At 39.2% G+C, this 27927-nt stretch overlaps 1 protein-coding gene across 4 annotated transcripts in view; it reads right to left on the reverse strand.

Moving 5' to 3' along the window:
• The window catches only part of RNF175 (ring finger protein 175), a 49673-nt gene that overhangs the window by 488 nt on the left and 21258 nt on the right, over positions 1-27927 (reverse strand). For 3 of the 4 annotated variants that reach the window (XM_063809152.1, XM_001155746.6, XM_009448422.3), the window contains 5 exons: positions 17410-17564; positions 12665-12772; positions 9505-9625; positions 4865-4998; positions 1816-1917 (listed from right to left, as the gene is read on the reverse strand). In XM_063809152.1, the coding sequence (XP_063665222.1) occupies positions 1816-1917; positions 4865-4998; positions 9505-9625; positions 12665-12772; positions 17410-17564 (620 nt within the window). The remainder of the gene's footprint in view (positions 1-1815; positions 1918-4864; positions 4999-9504; positions 9626-12664; positions 12773-17409; positions 17565-27927) is intronic. The other variant, XM_016952427.2, reaches the window with a different exon arrangement.

The raw sequence follows: 27927 nt of genomic DNA on the forward strand, positions 1-27927 counted from the left end.
CATTGTTACTTACATCACACCCAATTCCTGAAAATAAATTGAAGTTCTTTACAATAAAATCCCAAACTAGAAAACAAGAATCAAAGGCAAGGGTATATGCTGAAAGAAGGAAGAAGAGGGGAATGACTATATTGGAAAACCAAGGATAGTGGAAACTGCTCTAAATGAGCAAAAACAGCTCTGGGCTTTCCTGTAGTCATACATCAGAATGAACCCATTGTATATTACGAAGAATAACACTGGTTCATCAGATAAGAGAGACCTTTTTCTGCTGTCTTTGATAAACTGTGCTAGGGAGCTTAATGAATGCATAGTGTCTCTGACAACAATTTTACAAACAAAATGACAGCTTTTTCACATGTAGTTTTTTCTTATATTGAGTCTCAATAAAAGAGTAGTACATGTTTTATTCAACAGTTTATTTTCTCAAGACTACATAAAGAAATGAATTACCCTTTGTTAAAGTATCACTTGAGGTGACATTTATGATCATATTATCACCAATTTTATAACAAAGATTTATGCATTGAGGTTTTATAGGTTAATAACCAAAAACTGTTCTGGACTTGGTATCCTCATTTTAGAAGAGGAATTCCAGGACAGTGGATGAACAGGAAGGTGGAAGGATCATCACACACTTTTAGCCTTGAGTTGGGCTTGAGTGGCACTGACTCACCGAGAAAGGCCAGGTCTGTGGATGGAGTGGGCACTGCAGAGGGTGGTCTCTTGCAATGGTATGGGCCTTGAGACCCAAAGATCCACTGATGTTGCCTCCTTCTCTGATGCCCTCCTTGAATCCCTCCCTGATCTGCAGTGCCCAGAGATGAGGGCATTGCTGCCAGTAGCCATTGTTAAACCATACGTATAGGGTTGGTGAGGAACAGGGGAGCAGGAAGCAAGGAAGGTGATTCCTTTAGCATTGTAAAATTTAGCTGTTACTTAGAAAGTACAGAAAGGCTGTCTCTTAGAGAAGAGATGGTACTTGGCAGGTTGATGCCAACCTTTCAGGACTCTTCTGCTTAAGGGAGGATATGTTTTAATTCCATTCCCACCCTGCTTCCTGAACGAGATATACTATGGTCTTGAGATAGTGAGGTTGAAGACAAAGTCTTTCTAGTTAGCTCCTGATGGGGGCCATTACCTTCCTGCGACCTTAATGTGACTTGAATTTATTCTGTTGCGCATCTCTGATGTCTATACAAATCTCAGTGGCTGCCAGAAGCTGACCAACTCTGTAAATCTTTATTTATTTTCAATATTGTTATCACTAGTGTTTGGCCTAAGAAGAGATGATGCATGGCATGGAATTTAAAAAGCCAAAATCCAAACGGGGAAATACCTACTCATTTCTGGGAATAATAAAATCTGGTACACCCTAACATATTTTAAAAATAGTTTTCTGTACTCTAGTTCACATTTTGGCTCTTAAAATTTCAATTCCAATTTTTCTATTTATGCACCTATCTACCCACACATCCAGTTCACCCATTTATTCATCCATCCATCCATCCTGAATATTCTTCCATATATTTTACCTATTTTTTGCAGTGTCTCATCACATTTCCACTACAGCCCTTAATGTGGAAAATATAGAACATAAAGAGTGGAATGTTTTCTGGCATTTAACTTTCTAACCAGATTAGTAATATAGGCACAGAGGAGAAAAGAGACCATAAGTCATTTTGAAATAGGTGGTTAGGGAAAACAAAAAATTTTCTGCTGGAACTATACAAAAACACTGAAAGTTTTCATTGAAGAATATATCCCCAGAAACATTCAAGATAATCTCTTGTAACCTTTTTGTTTAAAGGATATGGATTACTGATCATCCTCTTCAAATCAACTTTCTCTTTGCAGTAAGGGCAAGTCTGCTTTTTCCCAACGATACACCAACCTCGGATGCAGAATTCATGAAAGCTGAAGCATCTTGTTAGGGAGGCTTCTAGACATGAAAAGGCAATGTCTGGTTCATGATGGCATGGAATGGTCCCATCTTCAGGGTCTAGTGGTGGAGTCATGACTTGATGAGGCACATCGCTTTTTTCGGGAGGTTCTGTAAGGGACCTGACAATGACAGTGAGCCTTGAGTCACAGCTGCATTCGCTTTATGACCCTGAGGAATTTACTTAGCTTCTTGGCCTTCTTGCCTCACTTGATTCTGGTAAGAATTAGATTAGATAAAGAATATGAGTCCTTTTTTTTTTTTTCCTTTACAGTGATGTCTTCCATAAGTGTATTGTTATATTTCCCCACCTTGTTATTGTGCGTTTCTCATGCATTTACCGTAGCATTTCTCTGTTCTACTTTTTGTGCATTATTCTTTAGCTTCATGTAATCAGACTTGTCTTAGGCACTTAGACAAGTTAAAATTATTTGTGGTCATAAAGTTACAAATATTTCCATTAACTTCATAATTTTTTTTCTTGACTTTTAAAAGTACTGATAAGGAGCCAATTATTTTTAATAGAATATATACCTACTAAACTTAACTTCTCAAACTCTAGGCATTTACAGATCCATTTGTATACGTCTCCTGGTCCAGAAAGTCTGACCCTTTGTCCCCAAACTTGAGTGAACCCTATGTGCTCTCACAGCACCACGGACTTACTCTAGTGTAGCAGGACTTTTGGTACTTACATGTTTCTCCTAGACCATGTGTTACCTGTAGGACTATGTCTCATTCATTTCAGTGTCCTCAGCACCTTAAGCCATGCCTAAGAAATATTTATTGAATGAACATTTGAATGACTCTTTCAAAACTGATTATTTTTGGGAATATATATTTCCATGTTCCCTGATACTATGGATTTGGGCAAAATGAACTATAATGAAATCCATCCTACTGATTTGTTTATTTCTACAATCGTTGGTCCCAATGTGACTTTCTGGGCCAAGATCACATGATCTTCTGACTGGCCTGCTACACACCCAGGTGAACAGCAACGATGTAGAAGTTCCCTCCCTAACAAATGGAGGAGCTTGGAGGTGTAGCAAGTCAAGGCCATGTATATAACTCCTCAGTATTAAATTTCAATGTAACCAGGAGTTTCCATTATTTTATGTTCTTGGAATTGGGGTCATTTTTGTAATATGCTTTAAAATAAAGTGGTGTATTATAACGAAGATTTTGAACCAAAACTCAAACAGCCTTTCATTCAAAAGGGCTGGAATACAGCCCCATCTTCCACAGAGGTATAGAATTCAGGGACCATTAAGCCAGCACGGAAATGTCCACATTCTCTCTAATGTTCTTTTTCATTTTCAAAATCTCAATGCTGAAAAACTTGCACACTGGCAGAACTGCTGCAGAGCAAGACTCAGATAACCCATCCTTGTTAATATGACTCATATTTGCCCATTTCTCACTAATATGACTCATGCTAAAATGGGCCATTAATAATACTCCCTGAAAAGCAAATTTAAAGGTGACTACATTTTAGATTATATATGCACACATGTACAACAATCCCTAAGGGCTTTTAAAGGTGGAGAGAGAAAACATTTCCACTTGCAAATGGCAGAAGGGGCTCTGTTCCAACATTTGAAAAATAAATCATATTTAAAACTAGGGCCAGACTTGGAAAATTGCTACAAAGAATGAGTTTTTTGGGAAAGGTATCACACTGAAAAAACCACTACAGAAATCCATATGGGGTATCTTTGTGTTTCTTCCCTTAAGATTTTAAGGCTTATGTGTTGGAGTAAAGGCTCCTATTACTTTTGAGATGCATTTGGTCCAGGTTTTACTCTCAGGATTGAATAAGTGGAAACTGTCCAGATTAAACAGAATTGAATCATAGGTACTGGACACCGAGGTATGACTGACTAAATTAAGTGGGCTTTAGGCAAAAGACAGATGGTTTAACCATTTCATAATGCCAGAGCTTTGAACTAACTGGGTACATAGCGATGACATTATTAAATTGATACTGTACTATAAAATAAAGATAAATGATACCCTTTTTTGTATTTAGGAAGAATTAAAATACTGATGATTGGCCAACCTAAGCCTAACTTTGGTATCCATAGCAAAAGTAGTGTCCATACATGTTCAGGCAACACAGGTTGATTTGTTCAGGGGTCTCGATGCCAGCATTTTTCAGCACATTGAGGCTTTCCTTAATGGTTACTGGAGTTCCCATAGAATGCTGGTTTCCAGGCTCAGGCTGTCTGGTACCTATCATATGAGGATCCCTCAGCCAATGGATAGCTATTTGGGATAGAACCCATTGGTGGAGGAGCCCATGGTCCAAGAACAAATGTCCAAATTTTGGTCCCTGCTTTTGTAATCCAAGGTGTCTTGCTGCCTGTGGCTGTATCTTCTTCTAAAGACTGAAGCTGAGAAGAAGGCTTGGTTTCCTCCCTTGGCTGCCCCCAAGACTACTGTTGCCACAGGTAGGTTCCTAGGATTATTTCTAGGCAAAGCACTCTTTGTATTTCTTGATCTGCTAAGATTCAGACCTTGGGCTCCACTTGGATAGTCTTAAGTTCCCCCTGCACCTGATACTTCACTCTTTTTCTCACCTCCAAACCCCTTCTTTCCCTGATCTTTCTTGGCTATCTGCTCACTTATGACTTCAACCAATTTCCCCTGCCAGCACCCTGCTCAGATACTGCCTTCCTGTCTATGTGGCATTAACAGTCCTCTTTAGAAAGGAAATTACTGGAGGAGGAGGTTCACCTTAATTAGCAGTTCATTATTCAGCAGGGACAAACAGGAAGACTCGACTGGGCTGGAGGATAAAGGACTGGGGTTTGGGCATGGAAGGTAAGCAAGATGGAGGAGATGGGGACAGGAGGAGGAGGAGAAGGAGGAAAGAAGGAGGTTTGATGAAGCCCAAACAATTTCCTTTGAAAAGGATACACATGATTACAGGAAAGCTGGTAGGTGTTTTCAATGAGCCCTTCTTCATCAAGCTCCACAATGATCTTCTGCCCACAGACTGCACAGATATTGTCCGATAAGCTCCTTGTAGGCAACCCGCTGACACTGTAGAACTATCAGAGGAAATGGACAGAGCACAGTCGGAAAGGAGAGCACATGCCACTCTCTGAATGCAGGAAGCCACTGCCAGGCACTGGGACAGGCAGCCCTTGGCACATAGAATCTCCACTGCGGCCGGGCATGGTGGCTCATGCCTGTAATCCCGGCACTTTGGGAGGCTGAGGCAGGTGGATCACAAGGTCAGGAGTTCGAGACCAGCGTGGCCAACGGGGTGAAACCTTGTCTCTACTAAAAATACAAAAAAATTAGCCAGGTGCGGTGGTGGGTGCCTGTAATCCCAGCTACTTGGGAGGCTGAGGCAGGAGAATCGGTTGAACCCGGGAGGCGGAGGTTGCAGTGAGCTGAGATTGTGCCACTGCACTCTAGCCTGGGTGACAGAGCAAGACTCTGTCTCAAAAAAAAAAAAAAAAAAAAAAAAAAAAAAGAATCTCCACTGCTTCTAAGATAGTTTAGAATGTGAGACACCATTTCCTGTAAGAAGAATGCTACAGAGGGGTTAAGGTTTCCAGGCAAAAACTCGTTGAATTCCAAATGGACCCAAAGCACATTGCCAATTATAACTTCTCATCTAACCTCCACATTGAGGAATCCTTTCACAGGAATCGTTTTTATCCAGGGCTGGAGTTAAGAGGAAGCTTCAGAGGAAGCCTTTGAGTTTAATCCATAGATTGGCCCTTCCCTTTATTGTCCTGGAGATTCTGATTCAGATCTCTGGAGTAAACCGAGGCATCTCTCCATCATTTAAATCCCCATGTTTTTATTGGGTGCATGCTGAGCAATCACCATTGGAAGGCAATGCATTTAGAACTTTACTTGGGGATATCTGCATCTTCCCGTACTGTGGATAAGGAGTGGTTCTCAACATTGGCAGCATATTAGAATCCCTAGGAAGCTTTTTTTTTCCCAAAGAAAATTATTTTATAATAGTTTTAGATTTAAAGAAAAGATACAAAAATATTACAGAGATTGGCTATATACCACATATCTAGTTTCCCTATATGATTATTAGATTGATTTTAAGGAATTGGCCCACACATTTGTGGGCAAGTCAGAAATTTGCAGAGCAGGTTGGCAGGCCAGCAGGCTGGAAACTCTGGCAAGATTGATGTTGCAGTCTTGAGGTAGAACTCCTTTTTCTCTAGGAAGCCTCAGTTTTTGCTTTTAAGGCCTTCGACTGATTGGCTGAGGTCTATGTAGAATATTAAGGGTAATCGCCTTCACGTAAAGTCAATTGATTATAGATATTAATCATATCTGCAAAATACCTTTGCATCAACATGTAGACTAGTGATTTTACCAAACAAGTGGGTATCATAGCCTAGGCAAACTGACTCTAAAATTTAATCATCACAACCTCGTTAAGGGAGGAGAATTTATATAAATTATGTGGAGTTCTTTTGCACAGATTTGACTCTTCCACTTATTTATTTATTCAATCATTTATTTGATATCAACGTGGACTCAAGGATATTTATTTTATGCTTTGGGTTATAACCCAATACTACTACTATTACTATTTTGTTGCTCAAATTCCAGCTTTGGCCATTGGGAGCTCTTTCAGTTGGCTCCTGTGTCTCTTTGACATATCCCCAATCACTGTGGAGTTCTTTTGTTTTGTTTTTAGCATTTTCTTGCTTTTGGTCACTACGAGATGCTCCAGGCTTATATTGTGTATTCTTTGCCCAGACCTATAATGAGCCATTTCTTCAAGGAGCCCCAGTTCCTTTTATTGTAGAATGATATTAGAAAACAAGATCTGGACACTATGTATGTTCATTGTTGCTGGAGTGTCATTGCCCCTAGGACCTCTTAGCTGACAGAAAAAGGAATTCATCTGTATATACTAACACACACACACAGATACACACACACACACACACACATACATATCTGTAAATATTTCTATATCTATCCATGTATATCGATATTAAGCTAAACAATTACAGTTACAGAATACATGTATGGTGGTATCAAAATTGTTAACCCATAGACTTGACAGCAATAACTTTATCAACTAGAGTACAGTGCTTATGCCACAGTTTCTTTTGTTTTTAGTCTTATGATCTCCATTCATTTCAAAGTTACTTAGGTCAGCACCTTTTTTCCCACCCCTTTCAATGACGTTATTTCATACATTTGTAATATGGTTAGATTCTTTTGGCATGATCTCAATTCTATCCTTGGATTCTCTGACTTCCTAAATTATTTTTAAAATTTGCATAAATTTAAGGTTCACACTTTCTATGGATTTTGAGAAATGTATAGTGTTGTGTATCCACCATTATCGTATCACACAGAAGAGTTTCACCACTCTAAATTTCCTGTGCTTCACCTATTCAACCACGCTCCTTCCCTAAAGCCTTGGCAACCATGGATCTGTTTAGCAACTCTATAGTTGCGCCTTTTCTAAAATGTCAGATAAATGCAGTCATACAGGATGGAGCCTTTTCAGACTGGCTTCTCTCACTCAGCAACATGCATTTAAGATTCACTCCATGGTTTTGGATGGCTTAATAGCTCATTCCTTTTCCTAAGGAGTTTTTTTTGTTTGTTTGTTTGTTTGTTTGTTTTTTTTTGGAAGCAGATGCACTGGATCTACTCCCAGAGATTCTGATTTACTTGCTTTGGTGTGGGGCTTAGGCACTGATACGGGAATGGAGACTGTATGTCCTTACCTCAGTCACAAGCACATGCACAAGTGTCTGTGGACACACACACACACACCCCTTATTAATCCAAATCACTGGTGGCTGTACCAATGGCTTGAGGCAGTGGTTTTTATAGATTTGGTAGCTGGAATAAACAGACAGGATGACAAAATGTTAAGAACTGGTCGGGTTGGATCAGGTGAGAAGTTTCCCAAAAGCTGGTGCTTAAAGACTTGGTTGTCTTGCCAGGTAAAGTCTCTTCTTCTTGGTCCACTTGAGAACAGCCACGTATAATTCTAATCTTCCTTTTCTGCCCATAAACACAAGAGGTTTTGGGAATTTTCCAAGGGGTATAACTTCTGTTTTTTCTTGGAGAAACTGGGAATAAAAATACTCTTTCCTGTGCTCACATTAAACTTTATAAGAAAGGCAGTTGTATTGTTCCAGCATTTCACCACAGAATTTGGGCTGCAGGTTTTAGGAAAAGAGTAAGATAGAGCCTATGGTGGAGGGGATGGACAATTGCTGTGGGGAGGAAGTCAAGGTCATAGCCACTTAGGTCCTGCTCCAGAAATGGAGGGAGCAGTCCAGAAGTTCACCCTTTTCTTGCTACTTACACTGTTTTTTTCTTTTTTTAAAAAAATTAAATTTAAAATTCCAGGATACACATGCAGGTTTGTTGCATAGGTAAACATGTACCATGGTGGTTTGCTGCACCTGTCAACCCATCAGCTAGGTACTAAGACCCACATGCATTAGCTATTTTTCCTGATGCTCTCCCTCCCCCTCCCGATAGGCCCCAGTGTGTGTTGTTTCCCTCTCTGTGTCCATGTGTTCTCATTGTTCAGCTCCCATGTACAAGTGAGAATAGGCAGTCTTCGGTTTTCTGTTCCTGTGTTAGTTTGCTGAGGATAATGGCTTCCAGCTCCATCCATGTCCCTGCAAAGGACATGATCTCATTCTTTTTTATGGCTGCATAGTATTCCATGGTGTATACGTACCACACTTTCTTTTTCCAGTCTATCATTGATGGGTTGTTTCCATGTCTTTGCTTTACACTGGTTTTTCTACTTCACATCTGGCTGTGTACCAGGAGACACATGTAGAGGACAGAGATGTGGAATTCTTGAAACTACTAAGTCATCCCTAGAGCCTTTAGTTTGTAAGTTTTTAAGAGATATGCAAGAGTCAGACATAGATAAATGCCCCTGATATCTGAATCAGGAATACATCTAACTACAAAGTATGTCCATTCTGAATTTTAATCTTAAAAGAGTTCAAAAAAAGAAAAGAAAAACAACTGTTAGGGATTAAAAAAATTCTAGGTAACAGTATAGAGTCAGAATACATCTAGCATACTTTTTATATCTTCTTCAGATGCTATATAATGTGACTGGTATTTATAATAAGTATTACCCAGAGGCACTGTTGATTCTGAACTGTTTTATGCATCATCAAATATAGTTTGTATTTGCATTAGGCAGGGTTTCAGACAGAGCTAAAAGGTTTTAGTTATTGTTAATGTTTTACTAATCCTTAAATGTTGGCAATTGGAGTATGCTAGATACAATAACATAAATAATTCGCATATTTTATTTTAAAAGATGCCTTATTGCACAAGTATTCTATATACATAAGACATGTATTTTCCAATTAATTAACAAAGAATTTTTTGATGAAAGGAGAATCCAGGGAGCAATTGGGCTAGGTGAACCAAAAGAGTTCCAAAGGAAACAATAATCAGTATATGGAGAAAGACTTATTTGTTTCTGAAAATGGATGCAGACATGTAAGATGAGACCATTTCTCTTTGTGTCATACGTGGTTTCAGAAAATGAAAGCAACGCTTACCCCTATAGTGGAAGCCATGTAGTCTGAGCAGATCTCGGCAAAGTCTCTCCCCATTACTCCATAGTAGAGGCCGTAGAACAAAGACACAATGCCAAAATCCATGGAATCTCTAGCTTTGATTCTATTGAAAACAACAGTATAAGGAAATAAGAATGCGGCATATTTCCAAACAGCTGGAGTTTGGAAAATATTTCCTGTTGATGGTATCTAAGAGAACCTTGTGGGTATTTTTTTTTTCATTTATTTGTTTGATTTTTCTTTTTTAAATGAAATAATTTAAAATTCTCTGAATATCCCTCAAATTGTAGCACTCAGTGCCAACTGGACAAAGGAATTCTTGAGATAGCCTTCAAGTGCTTCTTAGGACTGCAGTGCCTAGACAAGCTGACTCTGACCAGTGGTTTCAGGCTCAGCTGTAGGTAGGCCTCAGCAGCTTGTAACAGTTTCCATCTCCAGGCCACACCCCAGGTAACTCCAATGGGCAGCTAACATTAAAACCACTAGAGCAATAGTTCTTAGCCCTAAACATATATTAGAATCACCTGGGAAGATTTAAAAGCGCATTAACATATGGGCCCACCACCAAGGACTGGAGTTTAGTTAATCTGGGTTGGGGTCTGGAGAGCAGTATTTTTAAAGAGCTTGTTAAGTGATTGATTCTTTAACACAGCAAGGATTGAGTATGTCTGCTGTAGAATTTAGATTTTTATAAAATACTTTCTAATGATCTTTCCTAACAAGTGCTTGAGATAGATATTATCACCACCACTTTGCATGTGAAAACATGGAGACTTAGAAAACATTATTTGCTTGACACAACAATTGGTACCTCACAAAGCCACAAATCAAGCTCACATCTTGAAGCCCTTGATTACCATGCCAGAGTTGCTATGTATTAACTGAAAAAAACTTTTTGCAAGTTAAATCATATTTCAATTATACCAGGATTCTTTGTGATCATCCCCCCAGCAAGTTTTTTTTTCTTAAGGGAAAGATCTCTTTTAAAAGTGAATAATTTGCCCTAAATTTAATTTATGAATCTAAATAATTGCACATTTGGTTTGCTCTATCTATAAAACAATCTCAAATATCAGTGGTGAGCCTTGGTGGTTCTGATTGATTCAGGGAAGGGAGGAAAATGTGGACAAGAGTTGGGTAGTCTCTCTCTAAAACCTATTTCTGTTTTCTGCTCATTGCAGGAAGAAATGGTGAAGGCAGACAGCTTTGTAGATTTAGAAGGTACAGATTTTTGGGTGGTATGAACTGAGGCTTCCAACACAGGCGGTAGCTTGATCCTTTCAAGATTTGTCTGGGTATATCTGAGAATTAGGACAGTGGGGGAAGTGAAGAGTATCTTTCCTCCATGTCCAGGGAAATATGTATCAATAATTTTATTGATAAAAAGTACAGTAACACACTTGTGGCTCCCTAGGAAAAAAGCTTAATACAATGATAATCATCAAGTAGTGAAAAAAAATAGTTCCTTTTCTAAAGGGTTAAGTTTTTGGTATGCCTTACTGTAGGAAAATTCATGAACAAGGATCTTGAAATCTTATGAGGTAATAATCTTGAAACAGCTATCGTTCCCAGTGATTTCAAAAAAATCCTTATGAGTATTTTTATGTTCACTAAAATAAACCAGTATAGACAGTATGTTAAAAAAGACATTACAGTGTCTTTCTATATCCTAACCTAGCAATAATAGATCTGTACAATTACTTTCTACCCCTTTCCTGCTAGAAAATGTTAGGTGCTCCTGCTCCGAAAGTTTTATGAAATGCTTATAAAATCAGATTGCTGTGCCACCATAGGAAAAGCCCTTTCACCCAGGGCTGACTCTCCATCTAATTGCCTTCCCTGTTTTCTGAGTAAAGGGTTGATGATCTCTCCTTTTCAATTTCCGTTATGGTCCCAGAAGTTTAGAGTAACTTTGATGTGAGAGCTATTCTGGGGGATTTGTATTCGAGCTGCTTTCCATAGCTGTGTGGTATGTCTTCAGTCCCCTTTCCAGGACACAGGCTGGTTACTCAGCCTCAGTCGTGTCCCTGAGAATGCCATCCACAGCATGTCTCAGCAACCACCTTAAGTGGGAGCACAGCTGTTGGTCAAAGATGTGGTTATCCCTACTTCCTTTATCTCTCCCTAGACTTTCTTGCTCTTTTATACCTTTACTTGTCTTTCAATTGCTTTTTTAAAACTCCGCAACTATTAAACAATAGATATTGACATGTTTTCTATCCTTCAAATCTTTTTTATTTATTTGGTTTCCCAGCTTATATTTTTTTCCAATTAAAATTATTTTTGAGACGAGGTCTGGCCATGTTGACCAGGCTGGTCTTGAACTCCTGGCCTCAAGCAATCCTCCCACCTCTGCCTCCCAAGTAGCTGGGATTACAGGCATGAGCCACGGCACCCAGCCTCTTACAATTTCGAAGCACTCACTTTTTCCTCCTTTTCCAAGTATCCCCAACACAAGGCATTTCATGACTATCAGAAACCAAATTCAAGAGAGAAGTGCTGTCCAATGTAAATACAACCACAAATATAATTTTAAATTTTCTGGTAGGTGCATTTAATAAGTCAAAAAAGAACAACAAAAAACAGGTGAAATTAATCTCACCAATATATTTAAATACTATCATTTCAAAATGTAATTGATATGAAAATGTTTTTTGTGTAAGTCTTTGAAATTCAGTATGTATTTTACACTTAGAGTACATCTTATTTCATATTTTAGGTGTTCAGTAGTCACATGAGCTAGTGGCTACTATACTGGACAACATAATTCTAGAGGTTTCAGATAAGAAGATATATATAAAAGGAGATCTAGGTACTTGAGAATTTTGTAGAAGAGAAATTAGTTCAGTAAGAATTACTCTAGCACAATTGTAGGTCCACTGTTAATAGTAATCTTTTAAATTTGCAGACCAAATATAAATTCTCCTTAAACCTCCTAATTTTAAAAAATTATTTTGTAGGGTGCTTCTTTCTTCCCTTTCTATTGGTTTTCCCCAGAGAAGACTACGTGTGGATATCTACTATAAAACATGTGTGCATGGAAAATTGTAGGGCCAGATGCTTCTGGATTAAGAGAACATGACCAGGTGAGTGCGCCAAGCAAGTGCTTGGAGATATTAATGTCTTAATTGGAGATACTTACTTGAAAAACAGATTGAATCCACACATTGTAAACATGATCGCCAAGTAACCCACAACACCAAATGCATAGCTGAGTTTGTAGATCAAAAGAAACCATTTGTAGACCAATCTGTGGAGTGAAAAATGGGGAGAAACACAGAACACAGAAACACAGAAACACAGAAAAATGGGGAGAAACACAGTAATATTATAAAATATTTTGTCTTTTTCAAAGACTTATAAATCAGTTTTTAGTTTCTAAAAGTAAATTTATAACACACAGAACACAGATGTATATAGCAATAAGCATTATATGAATAGAACTATCATGCTCATGTGTTTCTGTGTATATGCGTATGTGAATTCTTTTTAAATTTGTCTACGTCCCTCATGTGCTTCACTTAAAAATAGCCTTCAGGAATGGTTACTCTTCCTGGGACCCTGCCTCCCCACAGCGCCCCCTTCTCATTTGGTCCTAGGGTTAACCTTGAGTGGTTTCAGCAGGAGTGCCTTGGAGGTGAACAAAAAGTGGGATGAGAAGTCAAAGGGGAGTCCAGAACTTCTTCCCCAGGAGTTTTTCTTCCCTCTTGTTCTGTTGCCCCTTTTCCCCCAGCCCCAGTGCAGATATCACCAGTAGTGGGCCCAGCCCTCATCCCATGTCCCCTCCACCCAAAGAGCCCTCCCCTAGCCCAGGGGATGAAATGATGAGAGCCCCAGGCTATTTCCTTCTGCTGTGTGGAAGGGTCCTGCGTGTACCCCAGCACCCTCTGTGACCTTCCAAGGCCTTTCCTTGTTCCCAAAGGGTCTAAGTGGAGAAGGAAAAGGATGAGGATGGAGGGTGAGTGGAGAGAATCTAGAAGGAAGCCCTCCCCTCTGCTGGTTTCCTTCTTCATTGGCAGTAAAGGCCCTTAGAAAAAAACTACAAGAAGGACCATGTGACAGCTTCATGTCTAGGAGGATGGGGGAAGAGGTTGGGAGCCCAGTTCCATTCTTGGAGGGCCACAGCAGAGGGGCTATGCCCATTGGTACAAGAGGTAGTGGATGGAAAAGCTGGGGACTTATCTTTGTTGCTCAAAGAAAATGAAGAGGTGGCTAGAAAGCTGCTTACAAGGGTGTGCAGTGGCAGAAGGCCCTGTTTGCCTCACATCCCTTTCCCTGCACATCCTCTTGGAGTCTCTTTCCTGCTTTTCACTCCAAACTGCATTAAGAGTCTCGCTCCAGATATTTAGCCCCACCCTCTCACCCCCAAGTCCTGAGCCCTGTCTCTGACTCTCTCACCTTTCCCAGCTCACTCCCTGTTGGAGCCATTGCACCAAATACTTAAGATCTATGATATTACTAGCATAAGGTTTCAATATGATTTTAATAGGTGCTCTATTTCACTGAGTTCCAGTCAGAAGGGACCTTCTGAACATCATGGTTTAAATGGGTTGTGGGCTAGCTCCTGAAATGAGTTGTCATATACATCACTTCTATGGTGAACCACCTTCTGCACCTGAAGCAACTGATATTCAAGGGCTGTCTGTGCTGCCACCTACTCCACCAGGTGTGATCCTGCCCCAGGGGGGAGTAGGCAGGGGTGAGCTATGTGGGGGACCAGGCAGAGGTGAGCTACGTGGGGGAGCGGGCAGGGGTGAGCTACGTGGGGGAGCGGGCAGGGGTGAGCTGTGTGGGGGAGTGGGCAGGGGTGAACTGCGTGGGGGAGTGGGCAGGGGTGAGTTACGTGGAGACAGAAACTTGCATGGGCTGCAGAAGTTGGCTGAAATTACTGTGAGGCTGTGTGGCCTCGAAAGGAAGCCAGAGAAGGCTTTTGGCGTCTTTCTGCCACAGTGACTCTTGAGCCATGGGTTCTTTTCATTTGTCAGTACTGAGCAGTTTAGATCATTGCTCAGGGCAGCCAGATCAAGGCGGAAGTTTATGTTGCTAAAAGTGGTGATGGTGGAGAAACAGGCAAGCTCTGAGAGGGTCCCCTCTACTAGGCCCCCAACACCTGCCAGTACCAGAATATGGTTCCTTGAACTCCGCACACACTGGTGACCCATTTCCCTGCCTTAAGGGGCCTCTCTCAAACTTCCGCCAGCATTAGAGATGTTCTAGGACTAATAACCTTTAAACTGCAGGGTTTCTCTGTGCAAAGCGGTTTGTTGAATTAATGAAGCCATAGCATGCTTTTGGGAGCAGGAGCTTTGCAGCCACGTAGTTCTTTGGTCTGATCCAAGGCTTTGCTGCTTACTGCCCATGGGACTTTGGTCAATTTACTTGGCATTCCTTCCTATGATTGCCTAATTTATAACATGAGGATAACACTAGCTCCTAAAGTTGTTCTGAAGGTTGTGTGAGCTAATGTATTGATGTTTATTGACTTGGCACACTAAATGCTCAATATGTCATATCACTGTTATGGATGTGTTCGGTTTTCCAAATCTCAAGCCCCACTTCTCCTGCCATTTTCCTGCTTATTGCGGGTACCTATTTTCAGGAACAGTAGAGTCCAGAACTTCCTTGCTACCCAGACTTACACTGTAAGGCAGATAAGCCAGATAGGAGATTGTTTAACTGCTTCAGAGCAGCCTCCAAAAGGAAAGCTTGGCCTTGGGCTGGATTCGATGTGATCAAGCCCAGCTCTTTGTGGCTAGTGTGTGTATGTGTGTGTGTGTGTTTTGTTTTTGTTTTGTTTTGTTTTTGAGGTGGAGTCTTGCTCTGTTGCCCAGGCTGGAGTGCAGTGGCGTGACCCTGGCTCACTGCAACCTTTGCCTCTGGGTTCAAGTGATTCTCCTGCCTCAGCCTCCCGAGTAGCTGGGATTACAAGCACCTGCCACCACACCCAGCTACTTTTTGTATTTTTAGTTGAGACAGGACTTCACCATGTTGGCCAGGCTGGTCTCAAGCTCCTGACCTCAGGCGATCCACCCACCTCAGCCTCCCAAAGTGCTGGGATTACAGGCGTGAGCCATCGCATGTGTGGCTTATTTCTGACCCTGAACTTCGCTGCTTGCCAGACAAACCAACTGTAGTTGAGAGGAAACTCACTTCCCCTTCTTTGGGCACCCCATCCTGAAACAAGAGCTTGATGTGCTCTCAAAGAGAAACAGTAGGCTTTGAACTGCTGGTGCTGGAGACCACTGCTCATGGGTCTGCCTTCTACAGCAATGCTGATTTCTTCATCCAGCTCCCCTAGCCTGTAATGAAATCCTCTGCTTCCAAATGGAAGATAGTTAAAATGTGACTCGCCCGTAATACAATAATTAAGCAAAGATCCATGGTAATTCTGGGGCCTATTGCCTCTTATGTACAGGAGCTCCATCCTGACTGCTCTTCTAGAAGAGGCCCTACTTCACCTTGCTCACTGATGTCTCTTCAAATGGCAGCTGAGTTTGCTTTATAAAGTCAGTGGAGCCTCTTGACTCTCAGACTATCCTCTAGGGCTTGGAGTTGTGCAGGCAGGAAGAAGCTGAGAGGACATGCTTTGGGCATGGGAAAGAGAGCGGACATATGCAAGCCATAAAGGGTAATGAGGCAGCATTTGGGTATTTCTTGTAATAAAGTTCCTCTGCATTGCACGAACTGATGTACACAAAGACACTGCCTTTAGATAGGGTAATTCATTCTACAGTGGATAGGCGAACCATTCTCATGGAAATACAACATAGATTATATCCAGGGGATGAAAACAAGCACATTTTGATTCATCCCAAACTCAGAGCACTTTCACAAATCTTAAATAACTTAGAATATTTTCTAAGGAGAAAGGTACCATACATTCACTTTACCGATTGATAAGCCAGACACTACAAGGGCTGTCCAAGATCCCAAATTGGCCAGTTTATAAGGTCTCCTACCACCACCCAGACCTCTTCCTCTTTAGTTTAGTGGAACTGAACTAAAATACTCATAACATGAATTCATGTATTTGGATATCCATTTTTATCATCACATTTATTTATCTGATTTCTCATTGGATATTTTTCCTTCTCCTAACTTGAAGGAAAAGTTGATATACGTGTTTCCTACTTTTTTAGAGGACGAAGACAAATGTCTAAATAATCATAAAAGTATTTCACTGAAGCTTATGATTTATTCTTCCAAAAGGTCAAATTTAGCATTGTTTTATCACTATTTTACATTTTACACACTTTATCTCATTCCAGTTTTATCATGATGAGGATATGGATTTTATCCACAGAACAGGGAGGGCAAAAGCAAGCCTGTGGGCGCAGTATGTGATGATAAGCACTTTGGAAGGATTTGTGAATGATACAATGGAGTTATACAAATCTTTGGAGGCTGACAATGGTAATTAAAGTGACCATTGGAATATTAAACCATCATTTGTTATTAGAGTAATAAGTTGTCCATGACTTATGATTTATTACATGTTTTCAGGTTGAAACACAACTTTCAACTCTTGCTCTATTTTAAAATGTGTGACACAACTTATAGTGGAATAAAGAAAAATGCTGAGGTAAAAATAAACTTGCAAATAATGCTCTAGAAATTTTAAACAATAGTTTCACTTCTTTCTTCTGCATTTCACTAGCTAATATTTGAAGTAATAAATTTTACATGCATATCTGAATTGCCATTAAATAATGAAGACAAACTAAGACCAGTGTAGCTAATTTCTCAATTGTTTTGCTACCAAAGGTAAAAGACACGTAAAAGAAATGTAACCCCCCCACTCCCCAACCCAGGAAAATGGCAATAAAATATGCTTTGTAATATTTAAAATAAAGGGGCTCCTGGGGAAGGAATGTATGGAATACATACCGTGGTGTCCTTCCTGAGAGGGGTTTTCGGGTAGCTCTGAAGAGGATGTAACTGGTAATAACGGAGAACATCCCCCACATAGACAGAAACCGCCACCAGTATAATTTTATCGTGAAATATAAGGGGACAACCCACATCTGCAACAAGGTCACCAGCTGTCAGAGAAATGAACAGGAAGTCTCTTTCAATGACCAAGTGCCTGAATGGCATCTCCACTATTAAATGAGTCTGAAGCATCTCTGGGAGAACCACCTTCACCATCATGTCTGTACCATGCAACTGGTTCACCATCAAACTGTAAGCTTCCCTAGACAGGCCAGGCTATGGGGAGTATGGGCACAATTATCTGAAAATTCCAATGGGAAACAATCCAAAATACCCGCCCTCTGTCACTTCCTTTCATCTGACAATTTTAGATTAAAGGCCTTTGGGGCCTCCATAGAGATGTGATTTTGGACAAGGGAGCCTCACTTTAGTTGTATAATTGGGGGTACGGATGCTTGCACTGCTTCCCTGCACTCACTGAGGCGGGGATCAAACGAGATCAGGAATGGAAAGCACTCTGAAAACCATACTGCACTACACAGAGCCCAGGGGCTTTGTTACTGTCATGTACCCATACGAAAGTGACAGCAATGTCAAAGGAGGAAGTGGAGGTCAGAGTTTCAGAGAAGCCCCTGGGATGTCTTCTGCCTGCAGTCCCAGGGCACTCTGCAAGGTTTCCTGTTCGTTTGGTGCATAAACCCTTTGTGATCTATGCCATTGACCTGAGTCCAAGTAGCCTTCAGAGGGTCCTTTAATCTGGTCCCATTCCCATAGGTCAGGGAGCAGGGCAGAGTGAACTGACTGTCTGTGGGTCACTGATGTGATATGGTTACCATAGCTACACTCCTACTCCTCGAAGCAGGCCTAGTACCAGCTAGTCACCCCTCTTGGGAAAAGCAGACAGCTTTAATCAATAGCAATATCCTTTGGTCTTTCATGTTTTCTCGCATTCAGACTAAACACCTCTTATTTGCTCAGAATGAACATAAGGGGAACGGCAAAGAGGGTTTTGTCTCAAGGGTGTACGTTAACTAATTTTTAGTGGTAGCCTGCAGCGCTCTGTTGAGGATTCTGAGCCTGGATCCTTGTTTAGTGGTAGAGTCTTATAATCAGTTAATGAAGTCTGCCAGCAATGTGGGAAGAGTGGTTAGAGCTTGCTTATTGCATATTCATCATCCTGAGTATTAAAAAGGCTGCTGCCATTTGTTTTCTTTACCTTCTCAATCTTCGCAATAGAAAAGGGAGGCTTAGAACAAAAGAGTCTATGGATATATTGTTGGATCCTTTAAACAGGTCTTGGTGATAATAGTCTAAGGTCAATAACCAAAGCTCTTGGACAGGACTTCAAGATAGAAATGAGAAAGGCAAGACCACAGCCATTCTTCTTTCAATGTCAGATAAGAAGACATTTCCCAGGCTCACCATTCTCCTTTGATTGCTCCATCCTCATAAATGATCTGAAGTCTTCTTAGAATTGCTCTGAATCTTCTTTCAGAGAACCCTAGAGTTGTTATCATAGATATGCACTTGAACAAAAACACACACGGAGCAAGTCTGAGGTGAGTATCTGAGGAGTTCGGGAACAAATCCTATAACTTCAATTTTTGTTTTTTTAACTTCAAGGAATACTTTCAGGGAAAAAAATCCACTCTTTAATCTTGCCTCCATTTATCAGATAACTGCTTTAAATTTCCATCCTACTTTGTGGGTGTGGAAAATGAATGAGTTAGCACATTTATGTAATTGAGATAAATACACATACACAAATAGGAAAAACAAGCTTTACTTAAGGAAGTAGAATAGTTTTCAAGAGGACCCGAAACCATATGCTAAGTAACCAAGACTCAAGATGTGCTTACTTAAGCATTCACCAACTTTGACCCTCTGCTATTGACAGTAAAAGTATGCAGCACCATGGCCTGGTGTGGTGGCTCATGCCTGTAATCCCAGCAGTTTGGGAGGCTGGGGTGGATGGATTTCTTGAGCTCAGGAGCTTGAGACCAGCCTGGGCAACATGGCCAAACCCTGTCTCTACAAAAATTAGCCAGGCATGGTGGTATGTGCCTGTAGTCCCAGCTACTCAGAAGGCTGAGGTGGGAGGACCACCTGAGCCCTTGAGGTCAAGGCTGCAGTGAGTTGAGATCATGACACTGCACTGGGTGACAGAGTTAGACCCTGTCTTAAAAAAAAAAAGTGTGTAGCACCTTAACAAAAATCTTATCAGCATATTGGTCATTTATTTTCTGTAGCTGATTTTGGAGATAGTTCTTTATCATAAATTATACATTTGCTGACTTAAAAGATCATTACTTCTGGTAGTAAAGAAGGAAATGGACATGAACTTCATCTTTCAAAGTCTGGTCATCTGTCATTTGCATTTTTCCTCTTTCTATTTTAAGAATTTGATTCATTTTTATATTTCCCCATAAAATACTGGAGTTTTTTAAAATAAAAACTTGAGTTGGTTCATTTTAATTCAGTGGAACTACTATGCTCTTATATTTTATACTTTAGATCTAAGCCAAAATATAAGACTAATCAATTTCTTCTAATCCATGGAGTTACAATCCATGATAGTTTGGAGCTACAGCTGGACTATATTTTAATAAAACCAGTTCTCTTCCTGTAGATCCATAAGTATGAACAATTTCTAGAAGATGTCAAATTTCTCTTGATGCCTAGATTTAATTAATAGTGAGTAACAATGTTCAATGTACAGACATTGTACTTTTAAAAATAGGCTTTGGAGATCAAAAAGGAAAAGAAAGCAAAAAATCATTAGAATGTATTATGTATGCAAATATTTTATTTCTTAACTATCTTTAAAATGTAACCCAGCACCATATTTTCTCAATATATGAAGGGAAAGTTCAGTAATTTGCTCTGTGAATTCAATGATTGCATGGCTAGTCATTTTGAAATGAGAGACACATTTCATATCAATTTAAAAGATTCTTTATCAATTTCCAGAGCAGTTAAAAGTTCTCATTTTAAATAGTAACTGCCATATATGAAATGTAGGAATGCTGTCCCTCATAAATAAACACATGAAATACATGAAATCGAGGCACATACATGCAAAGAAGGAAGCCCGGCATCTGGAACTCATTAATAATGCCACAGGGGTCACCATCTGGGCATGTGTGTGTAAAACACATCTGCACTACTGGCAACGGGTGGCTCATGCATCTGGATCACATCACTCACGTTCTCCCCAACCACATATCATAGCAGGAGGAATTTCCTGATGAATCAGATGCTGCCCAAAAGTACCATGGTTTTTTTGTGTTGCCATGCACATAATGAATCTGAAAAGAATTACAGATCAAGCCAAAACAAAGATACCTTTCATTTGGCTAATTGTACAGAATGATGAATGGGCCGTGCAATATTAAAAGAAAGAAGGAAAGAGAAAGAAAGAAAGAGAGAGAGAGAGGGAGGGAGGAAGGAAGGAAGGAAACAAGGAAACAAGGAAAAAAAGAAAAAAATAAATAAATTATGTGTGTTCATTTCCTCTGCACTGCAAATCCCAAACTATCTGCAATCATTTGTGTGTGGAGGGTGGTGGGATGGTGGAGGCAGGGCAGTGGTGTGCTCAGAGGTAAGCAGAAAATTATCATAAAAAAATACCCAGGAAACAATGCTGCTATTAGTAAAAGACAATGAAGGAGAGTGTGAATATAAAGCAAGTAGGAAGAAAGTATGGGTTGGCACGTGGTGACTCATGCCTGTAATCTGAGGACTTTGGGAGGCCGAGATGGGTGGATCCCTTGAGGCCAGAAGTTTGAGACCAGCCTGGGCAACATGGTGAAACCCCATCTCTACTAAAAATACAAAAATTAGCTGGGCGAGGTGGCACACGCCTGGAATCCCAGCTACTTGGGTGGCTGAAGCGTGAGAGTTGTTTGAACCTGGGAAGCGGAGGTTGCAGTGAGCCGACATCCTGCCACTGTACTACAGCCTGGGTAACAGAGCAAGACTCTTGTCTCAAAAAACAAAAACAAAAACAAAAAACAAAAAACAAAGAAGAAGAAGAAAATATGGAAATGGAATATTGGCATACAAAGGTTCCTTAGAAATTCAGTTGGTTCACTTTTTTTAATCTCCACATCAATCTAGATGGCTGATTTTGTTATTTAAACTTTTAAAGGAGATTCTGCAATGTTATGTACATATGTATTTAAGTATGTAAGTATTTGTGTCTTGCCTCATTTTAAAAAGATTTGAGCAGACACAATGCTTTATTGGCCCAGTAATATTTTCTAGTATTTCACAGCTATTAATAGGCAGGAAGGTTGATTTAAATAGAGCAATGCTTCAATCTGGAAAATTATTTGCACTGTATTGAGGCAAGTTAATAGTGTGTCTGAAACCCAAGTTCTGGGCATGTAGTCATCAGGCCTTCTACTGATTTGTGAAGTCAGAGAAGGATTCTTTTTTGGCACTCTTCTGTCTGCTTGCTGCAGATATGGAAAGTAACTGCACATAAAAGAAGGTGGAGAGGGTGATGTTGAATGAAATTTTATTTCTAGTTAAATGCTGTTCAAAGCATTTGGAAACGATTTAACTTTGAGGCTTTGCCTACGTCTATAACATACCAAGATTACCAGCTGGAAAGGGAAAAATTCAAATACCCAGATGCTTGGACTATGCTGTGCTAAAAATGCGACTATTTGAAAACATCCAGGTATTTAGGAGTATCCCACATAAAATAAGAATTTCCCACCTTCTTTCCACTTTTGACATCACATAGGAGCAGTTAACATCATATTTCTATACTTTATTTTCTAAATAAACCATTTCTTTTGCTTTAGGTATTTATAATAAGCTGCTCTGATGTACACAGCTCCTACAGACCACAGAACATAATCTAGACAAATTTAAAAGACCACGTCAGAAGACGGGCATACTTGTTAATAAGTTGTATCTGAAAATATTCTGAGCTTTTTGAATTAGTCTGTGTCCTCTTTAAGTACATGATCTGAATTATGCATGAAAGAATGTGAAAATAATAATCCTTTATAATGAATAATACCTTCAGGGTAAAAATAATATGCATAAATAATAATACATTCAGTGTACAAAGCTTTTACACATATTACTATAAGTGCACTTCCTACTTTTTTTCTAACTTCCATCCCTTGCTTTTCTGTAAACTCCCATTCCAACAGTAAGTAACCTGGCTCCCACTAGCTGCTATTTACTTAATTGTTCAATTCCTGTGTACATACACAGCGGTATGATAATTGTTAATTTGTATCCCCACGGGGAACAATTTTATCAAGTGGAATACAGTGCTTTTTTGCAGTTCCTATTGCCTTCATCTTACAGACTCTGCTCATTTCCAAAGTTACTTAAAGAGGGGACGATACTTTTCCCCTCTCTACCCTTCAGTGAGGTAGTTTTCCATATTTTTAATGCAGTTAGATCCCCTTGCACAGTCTGCATTTCTCCCTGGAATCCCCCAACCTCCTAAATGATTCTTAAAAATGTTCCTATTTTGAAGTCTGGTTTTTGTGCTGTACAGCTCTGTGACATTTGACAAATGCATAATATATTGTACCCACAAATACAATATTACACAAATTAATTTTACTACTCCAAATTTCCTGACCTATTTATTTTCCTCTCTTCCCCTCAAACCACTGATTGTTTTGCTGTCTCTATAGTTCTGTGGTTTTCAGAATGTCATATAATTGAAACCATATAGTATGTAGCTTTTTCACATTGGTTTGTTTCACTATGACTTGTTTCACCAAAGTTCATCCATGTCTTTTCATGACACAATAGCTTATTTCTTTTTATTATTGAATAGTATTCCATTGCATGAATGTACCACAGTTTATTTATCCAGCTTTTAAAGGATATCTTGGTTGCTACCAGTTTTGGGCAATTATGAATAAAGGTGCTGTAAATATTTGCATGCAGGTTTTTGTGTGAATGTAGGTTTTCAATTTAACTGGGTAAATACCCGGTAGAGTGATTATATAGTAAGCCTATGTTTAGCTTTGTGGGAGACTGCCAAACAGCCTTCAAAAATAGCTTTACCATTATTTGCATTCCCAACAACAAGAGTTCCTGCTACTCCACATTGTCATCAGTATTTGGTATTGTCAGTTTTTCGAATTTTAGCTATTCTAATAGGTGTGTAGTGTTATCTTATTATTGCCTTAATTCTCTAATGACACATGATGAGATGATGAGCTCCTTTTCATATGCATATTTACCATCTGTAAGTTTTCCTTAGTAGGAATTAATTAATTACATGTGTAATTAATTACATAAGTTAATCCAGATCTTTTGCCATTTTTAATGAGTTGTTTTCTCGTGGTTGAGTTTTAAGTATATTTTGGATACAAGTCCTTTATCAGATATATGTGTTTGCAAATATTTTCTCCAAGTCTGGCTTGTTTTTTCATTCTCTCTTTTTTTTTTTTTTTTTTTTTTTTGAGATGTTGTCCCGCTCTGTCGCCCAGGCTGGAGTGCAGTGGCGTGATCTCGGCTCACTGCAAGCTCCGCCTCCTGGGTTCACGCCATTCTCCTGCCTCAGCCTCCCAAGTACCTGGGACTACAGGCACCCGCCACCACACCCAGCTAATTTTTTGTATTTTTTAGTAGAGACGGAGTTTCACCGTGTTAGCCACGATGGTCTTGATCTCCTGACCTAGTGATCTGCCCGCCTCGGCCTCCCAAAGTGCAGGGATTACAGGCTTGAGCCACCATGCCTGGCCTCATTCTCTTAACAGTATCTTTTCCATAGCAGTTTTTAATTTCAATAAAATCTACCTTATTTATATTTTCTCTCATGGATCATGCTTTTGGTACCATATCTAAAAATCCACCATCAAATACAAGTAAATCTAGATTTTTTTCCTATGTTATCTTCTCAAAGTCTTACAGTTTTGCATTTTTCATTTAGGCCCAAGATTCATTTCGAATTAATTTTTCTAAAAGGTGTATTGTATGTTCTGTGTCTGTGTCTATTTTTTTTTTTTGGCATATGAAAATCCAGTTGTTCCACAACCATTTGTTGGAAAGACTATCCTTTCTCTATTGAATTGCCTTTGTCCTTTGTCATGGATCAGTTGACTATATTTGTTTGGGGGTCTATTTGTGGGCTCTCTATTCTGTTCCATTGACCTATGTGTCTATTCTTTCACCAGTACCATGCTATATTTATTACTGTAGCTTTACAGTAAGTCTTGAAATTGGGCAGTGTCAGTCCTCCAACTTTGTCTTTCAGTGTTGTGTTGTCTATTGCGGGTCTTTTGCTTTTCCACATGAACTGTAGAATCAGTTTGTTGACATACACAAAGTACCTTGCTGAGATTTTAGTTGAGATTGTGTTTAATCTATAGATCTATAGATCAAGTCAGGAAGACTGGACATATTGATATTGAATCTTCGAATCTATGAATATGGAATAATCTTTCCATTAATTTATATCTCTTTTCACTGTATAGATCCTGTACATATTTTGATAGATTTATGACTAAGTATTTATATTTTTTTGGTGCAACTGTAAATGGTATTGTGTTTTAATTTCAAATTCTAATGGTTCATTACTGGTAACAATTGACTTTTGTATATTTACTTTGTATCTTCCAACCTTGCTATAATCACTTATTATTTCCATGAGTTTATGTTGAATCTTTGAGATTTTCCATATAGACAATCATGTAAGATGGTTTTAATTTTTCTTTCTAATCTGCATACCTTTTATTTCCTATCTTGCTGCACTAGCAAGGACTTCCTGTACAATGTTGAATAGGAGTGGTGGGACAGGACATTCTTTCCTTCTTCCTTATCTTACAGGGAAATCATCCAGTTTCTCACCATTAAGTATGTTAGTTGTAGGCTTTCTGTAGGCACTCTTTATCAAGTTGGGAAATTCCCTTTTATTCCTAGTTTGCTGAGAGTTTTACATGAATGCATGCTAGACCTTGCCAAATGCTTCTGCTACATCTATTGATATGATCACAGGACTTTCTTCTTTAGCCTCTTGATGTGATTATTTACATAAATTGATTTTTAATTGTTGAGTCAGCCTTTCATATCTGGAATAAATCTCACTTGATTGTGGTGTATAATTCATTTTATACATTGTTGGATTTGATCTGCTAATATTTTGATGAGGATTTTTGGATTTATGTTTTTGAGAGATTTTGGTCTACAGTTTCCTTTTCTTGTAATGTCTTCATATGGTAAGTCTTGAAATTGGGCAGTGTCAGTCCTCCAACTTTGTCTTTCTGGTTTTTTTATGAGAGTGATGCTGGCCTCAATGAATGAATTTGCAAGTACTCCCTCTGTTTCTATTTTCTGGGAGAGATTGTAGAGAACTGGTATCATTTCTTCTTTAAATGTTTGGTAGAATTTACCAGTGAAACTACCTGGGCTTGGTGCTTTCTTTTTTGGAAGGTTATTAATTATTGATTGAAATTTTAAATTGATATAGGCCTATTCAGTTCATCTATTTCTCCTTGTGCGAGTTTTGGTATAGTTTGTGTCTTTCAAAGAATTAGCCCACCTTATCTAATTTATCCAAATTTGTGTGCATAGAATTGTTTGTAGCCTTTTCTTTTTATGTCCATGGGATTAGTAATGATGATCTCGTTTTCTTTTCTCTTTTTTCAGGGAGACAGGGCCTCACTCTGTGACCCAGGCTGGAATGCAGTGGCACAACCATAGCTCACTGTACCTCCAACTCCTGGGCTTAAGCAATCCTCCTGCCTCAGCCTCCTGAGTAGCTAGGACTACAGGCACGTGCCATGATGCCTGGCTAATTTTCAAATTTTTTGTAGAGATGGGGTCTCATTATGTTGCCCAGGCTGGTCTTGAACTCTTGGCCTCAAGTGATCCTCCCACCTCAGCCTCCCAAGTGCTGGGATGACAGGTGTGAGTCACTAAGCCTAGCCCAATTTTCTTTTATAATATTAGTAATTTGTGTTTTCTCTTTTTTTTTTCTTGGTTAGTCTGGCTAGAGGTTTATCAGATTTATTGATCTTTTCAAAGAACCAACTTTTGGTTTCATTGTGTTTCCTCTACTGATTTCCTATTTTTAATTTCATCAGTTTTTGCCAAAATTTATATTATTTATTTTCTGTTTGTTGTAGGCATAAATTACCCTTCCTTTTCTAGTTTCCTCAGGTGGATTTTTAGATTATTGATTTTAGACTTTTCTAATATATGCATTCAATGGTATAAATTTTCCTCTAAGCACTGCTTTTGCTGCATCCCAGAAATTTTGATAAGTTTCATTTTCATTTTCATTTAAATTATTTTAAAATTTCTCTGGAGTTTCTTCTTTGACCCATGTGTTATTTAGTATTATGTTATTTAATCTGAAAATATTTTTGGAATTTTCCATGCTTTCTGTTATTAATTTCTAGTTTAATTCATTGTGGTTTGAGAGCATAGGTTGTATAATTTCTATTCTTTTAAATTTATTTTGGAGTGTTTTATGGCTCAGAATGTAGTGTATTTTGGTGAATGTTCCATGTGATGTCAAGAAGAATATATACTCTGTTGTTGTTGGATGAAGTATTCTATAAATATCATTTACAGCAAGCTGATGAATGGAACTGTTCAGTCAATTATGTCCTTACTAATTTTATGCCTGCTTGATCTATCAACTACTAAAAGATGTATTAAAATCTTTAACTATAATGGTCAATTTGTTGATTTCTCTTTGCAGTTCTATCAGTTTTTGTTTCATATATTTTGATGCTCTTTTGTTAGATGCATACATATTAAGAATTTCTTCTTAAATAACTGACCCCTTTATCATTATGTAATGCCCTTTCTTTCTTTCTTTTTTTGAGGCAGAGTCTCACTCCGCTGCCCAGGCTGGAGTGCAGTGGAGAGATCATGGCTCACTGCAGCACTGACCTCCTGGGCTCAAGCCATTTTCCCATCTCAGCCTCTGGAGTAGCTGGGACTACAGGAGCATGCCACTATGCCTGGCTAATTTTTAAATTATTTATAGAGATGGGGTTTCATCATGTTACCCAAGCTGGTTTTGAACTCCTAGGCTCAAGCGATCCTCTCTCCTCAGCCTCCAAGTAGCTGGAACTACAGGTGCATGCCGCTACATCTGGCTAATTTTTTTTTTTTTTTTGGTAGAGATAGGGTGTCACTTTGTTGCCCAAGCTGGTCTCGAGCTCTTGGCTCAAGCAATCCTCCTACCTTGGGCTCTCAAAGTGCTGGAATTACAGGCATGAGCCACTGTGCCAAGCCAAATGCCCTTTCTTATCCCTGATAATTTTCCTTGTTCTGAAGTCCACTTTGTCTGAAATTAGTATAGCTGGTCCAGCTTTCTTTTGATTAGTGTTAGTATGGAATATCTTTTTCCAAATCTTTACTGTTGATATATCTGTAACAACAAATAACTGCATCTTGTTTTTGTAAACTAATCCACTCTGAAAATCTTTGTATTTTAATTTTTATATTTAGACCATTCACATTTGAAGTGAT

The sequence above is a fragment of the Pan troglodytes genome, chromosome 3, assembly GCF_028858775.2.
Source record: "Pan troglodytes isolate AG18354 chromosome 3, NHGRI_mPanTro3-v2.0_pri, whole genome shotgun sequence".
NCBI classification, from domain to species: Eukaryota; Metazoa; Chordata; class Mammalia; order Primates; family Hominidae; genus Pan; species Pan troglodytes.